Source organism: Pygocentrus nattereri, chromosome 4 (assembly GCF_015220715.1).
Source record: "Pygocentrus nattereri isolate fPygNat1 chromosome 4, fPygNat1.pri, whole genome shotgun sequence".
Taxonomy (NCBI): Eukaryota; Metazoa; Chordata; class Actinopteri; order Characiformes; family Serrasalmidae; genus Pygocentrus; species Pygocentrus nattereri.
The window spans coordinates 50,881,048-50,885,559 of record NC_051214.1 but is presented as its reverse complement, the minus strand read 5'-3'; the positions used below and the strand labels follow the sequence as shown (position 1 = coordinate 50,885,559).

Sequence of the window (4,512 nt, the reverse complement as noted above, 5' to 3'; positions counted from 1 at the left end):
ATGTTTATGTTAATGTTAAATAAATTAGTCATACTGTTCCCTTTCCCATATTATTTCAGATGAAAGAGAAAGAAGACGGATATTCCACAGCAGGAATTCTGCCCCACGTTAAGGATTACATTATAGCCTATAATAGTATGTATATTTCTTATGTACATATATGGCACTTCAATAAAAGCAGGAGAATACTCTTAATTTTCTTAAACAAGATAAAAGCAATGGGCGCTTTGGTGTAAACAGGCTAAATAAATAAATAAATATTAAATATATAAATAAATAAACATCCAAAGTAACACATTAGCATTTGTGGCATCCACTGCCTGCAGGTCAGCTTAAAGCAATGGAGTGGTGGCTCACTTTAAGGTACATGGTGCAAGCACAGGCAACGAAGACCACGGGATACGCAAAGCTGTATGATCTAAACCCCAAACAGAGATATTGTAGCATAAAGGTAAAGAAGCCTGACTTGCATGTAGATAAATAAATCAGAGCTGCAGGCTAACAAGCTAATCTGTGGCATTCAACATGATGCTACCAAGCATGGGGAGTTTAAAAAGCAAGATCAAAGAAAGAAAAGACCTTCACAGCACAAATTCGGGTTCATTTTGGCTTCTGAAATTCATATTTAGTGCAATGCTTATCTGCCACTGGTTCTCCTGGTCATGTGGACCCAGTAGCAAATAGTCAACACAAAAAAAACAAAGAAAATAACAAGATCTCATTTATAATATAAAATAAAAACAGGAATAAAAGTTGTCCAAGTGCCTTTCAGAGACATCCATACAGACAAATGTTTGGCCTGCTTACTTTCTTGTCCACAAGAGACAAATAAAACCAACCAATACCCCACCAGCTCCACAAAAGAAGCCCATGAGATGGAAAGTCCATCGTACACTTATACAGTTAGAATAAGGTAACTTATTAGTTACTCCACTCAAACGTAAGCAGAGTCACTGGACTGGGTGCGTCCAAAGCTGGGCATGCTCATCCTGGGCAGTTCCTTGTTTCTGATTTCGTAGATGGACTTCCTCCTGGCCTGCACGCCCCTCACTGCCGTTTTAATCTTCCTCCAGCCCAGGTGGTTGAGCTCTGCTAGGTTCAGCACTACACAGATGCCGCTGACGGCGAACATGAAGACCAGGAAGACGGTTTTCTCCGTAGGTCTGGACACGTAACACTCAACGTCTTTGATGCAGGGGTAGCGGTCACACTCGTAGACTGCAGGGACGTTAAAGCCATACAAGAAATACTGACCCACCAGGAACCCGATCTCCAGGGCATTCCTGAAGACCACCTGGATGATGTAGAACCTGGAGATGCCTTCTTGCCGTCTCATTTTGGACTTGGTTGTCCTGATGGAGGAATGGGGGATATCCTTCACCTCTAGGCACTCAGGCTCCGCCTCCTTGCTGGAGTTCTCCGTGTTCTGGAGCACCCCGTTCACAATGGCGTTTTTCAGCTTCCTGCTGTCATCCCGTTTCAAGCAGTCCGTATCTTTGTCTAGGCTCAGGTAAACGGTGGAGTACCTGCGCTCCTTCTGCTTGGCCGACTGGTGCACAGAGTAGGTGATGAAGCACAGACTGGGCGTGCAGACCATGATGATCTGGAACACCCAGTATCTGATGTGAGAGATGGGAAATGCTTTGTCGTAGCAGGCCTGGTTGCAGCCTGGCTGTAGCGTGTTGCATACAAACATGGACTGCTCATCGTCGTACACTGTCTCCCCGACAATAGCCACGATCAGAATCCGGAAGATCACAACCACGGTCAGGAGGATCCTACAAAACAAAGCGTCCACTTTATTCCAAACCCCTGTCTTGTGTTTTCACTCACTGCCCACTTTATTAGAAAAACCTATCTTGTACTTTCACTCACTGGCCACTTTATCAGAAACACTTACCTAGTGCTTCCACTAACTGACCACTTTATCAGAAACAACTATCTTGTGCTTCTGCTCACTGGCCACTTTATCAGAAACACTTACCTTGTACTGTTACTAGCTTTGTACTTTATTAGAAACATCCACCTTGTATTTCCACTAACTGGTCACTTTATTAGAAACAGCTACCTTTTACTAGGTGGCCACTTTATTAGAAACACCTACTTTGTGTTTCCACTAAGTGGCCACTTTATCAGAAACACTTACCTAGTGCTTCCACTAACTGACTAACTGGCCACTTCATTAGAAACAGCTACTTTGTGTCTCCACTAACTGGCCACTTCATTAGAAACAGCTACTTTGTATTTCCACTAACTGGCCACTTCATTAGAAACACGTAGCTGTGACAGCTGCTACTTTGATAAGCAATGCAAAAAGTAATGAACTCTAGAAAACTGCCTGATGTGTCAACCAGCTCCAGGTTCACAATGGCATGGCCACAATTTGACCAGGCTAATCTGTGTCCACGCTATTAGACGTATTGCTGACCTGTACCACCTGAGGAGGGGGGCTGATTTAACCCCTGTGCATTTTTGCATCTGTATGTGTGGATTATAATATCATATGTAATGTCACATATAATATTATATAATATGTTAGCCCGCAGTTACCACCCCTAAAATGTTACTGGCTCAAAGGGAATTCTTCCAACTCTTCCCACTGCCTACTCCAGTAGTGGATCTACAGTACTGCCCTCTAAAGGCAAAGCACAGTAACAGCAGTGTGGGTCAAAATTGAACTGGACCAGATTCAGTTATGGGCGTTTTCTAAGAAAACCAGGAGTTAAAATTGCAGTAATATTAATCTGTCTTGACCAAAACAGATCTTTATGTCAGTTTTTACAGTTTCACAGTTTGCATAGGGCACTGTGTAAGTGTTCAGTTTCAGATCTACCACTGCACAACTGATCAGCCCCATGTAACTGGCAAACGTTCATTGGTCAGTTCCTAATCACAGAACTGCTATTGACCAGATATTGGACACCAGCAAGGTGGAGCTACAAGGCAGAGGTTTCAGATAAAGTGGCCAGGGAGTAGTTTTAATCACGATCAGAACCAACTATGAAGGAAATGATTACTAGAGTCACAGTTAGTTAAGTGGAATCTAAAGTCCCCCATCATCTATTGATCTATCTGAAAGGACTGTAAAGTGGAGCTGCCTAGCACTTCAAACTGATGTTTTATGAGAGCACTAAAAACACAAATATATACATTTACACCATCTACAGTATTGTTCATGTTTCTCCCACTCTCCACACCACATCCCTCAACCCATGTTGTTTCCTCATACCATAGAAAAAAGCACTTGGATCTATAAAGACCCATTCGATGGATATCTTTTAAAGGACCTTTTAACATCTTAAACATTTGAAGAACCTCACTTAAAGGGTCTACACCAATTGTAGGTTTTTCTGAGAAGCATTTCCCCCAAGAACTGTTAAGGAACCTTCATTCTTCACTCTCATAATGACACAGCAAGCATTCAGGTGAAAACTGATTAATAGTTCTGAGGTTTAACAGGCTGAACTTTTCTAAATAAACAGTAAATTAGCGAGCATCGCTCACCTGCCAATCATGGTGGAGTGCTGCTGCACGGCCGCCTCCAGCAGCCGCTCCAGGATGGTCCACTCCCCCATGACTGCTCATCCAGAGGAGATCCTGAGGAGAACCTGAGGAGTTCCAAAGCTACTGCTTCCAGCACAGAGCTCCAGAGGAGCGAGCGTTATCCACAGAGAGCATTGGAGGAACTGATACTGCTCTCTCTCTCTCTTATTCTCTCTGTCTCTCTCTCACTTGAGTGCAGAAGCATCTGAGATGTGCTGATCTGGTCCTCCCTCTCTCTCCGTCTCTCTCTCTTTCTGAACTGTCTGAACGTGCTGATGTGTCTCTGTCTGCTCTGAGCCGTTACTGATGCAGGTTGAGTGGAGTGTGTATTGGGGGTGTAACGTTTGCCTCGTGTTAATCCAGCTTTAAGTAGACTTACCCCCTCCCCCAGCGCTCACTCCACCCCCACCCCTCCTCCTCTGAGTGTGACGTGGGTACAGGTTGCTGAGACAGTGAAGATTTCTCTCTTTCATTATTCGGTGAATACATTGTGCGAGATTAATCCATAATAAAATGATTGGTTTTAGTCGTAGATCGCTGGAGAACAAATGAAGTAGAGTCAATAACGACAATGTTGCCGACAGTGAATGAACACAAATAGCCACCACCTGGCACTGTAGAAGTTCTGTCATGGTAACTGGTTGGCAGTGGCTCATATGCACAGGTAACTGTATTAGTATAGTGTGGACCTACATGAGCATTACTGGTTAAACTGTTCCTTTAAACACATAAAATTATAGTATTTACTGCAGAATTCATAATAGTTACAGATCAATTCACAGGGGATCCTGAATAACTCAATATGTCAAAGAAATACAATCAATTGTCAGACACTAAGAAAGTCTGAGTAGATAATAAATAGTTAATAGCAGTTAGTGAATAATTCATAAAAGATACTGAATAATTCATAGTAGAGACTGAACAACTTTTAGTTAATGCTGAATCATTTATAGATCCTGCAATAGTTAT

The 4,512-nt window shown here is 42.7% G+C and overlaps 1 protein-coding gene across 1 annotated transcript; it reads right to left on the bottom strand.

Moving 5' to 3' along the window:
- Positions 1-257: 257 nt before the first annotated feature.
- On the bottom strand, positions 258-3,865 carry gjd2b (gap junction protein delta 2b). The gene is made up of 2 exons (XM_017687171.2): positions 3,505-3,865; positions 258-1,778 (listed from the first exon to the last, which is right to left on the bottom strand). The coding sequence occupies exons 1-2, from the start codon at positions 3,573-3,575 to the stop codon at positions 935-937; spliced, it is 915 nt and encodes a 304-aa protein (XP_017542660.1). The 5' UTR covers positions 3,576-3,865; the 3' UTR covers positions 258-934.
- Between the last annotated feature and the right edge of the window lie 647 nt (positions 3,866-4,512).

What these genes read in the sequence shown, in the direction of transcription:
- gjd2b (XM_017687171.2), bottom strand. Translation starts at nt 3,575, where the DNA reads ATGGGGGAGTGGACCATCCTGGAGCGGCTGCTGGAGGCGGCCGTGCAG. An exon ending in CACTCCACCATGATTGGCAG is followed by an intron (nt 1,779 to 3,504) that starts GTGAGCGATGCT and finishes TTTGTTTTGTAG; the next exon opens with GATCCTCCTGACCGTGGTTG.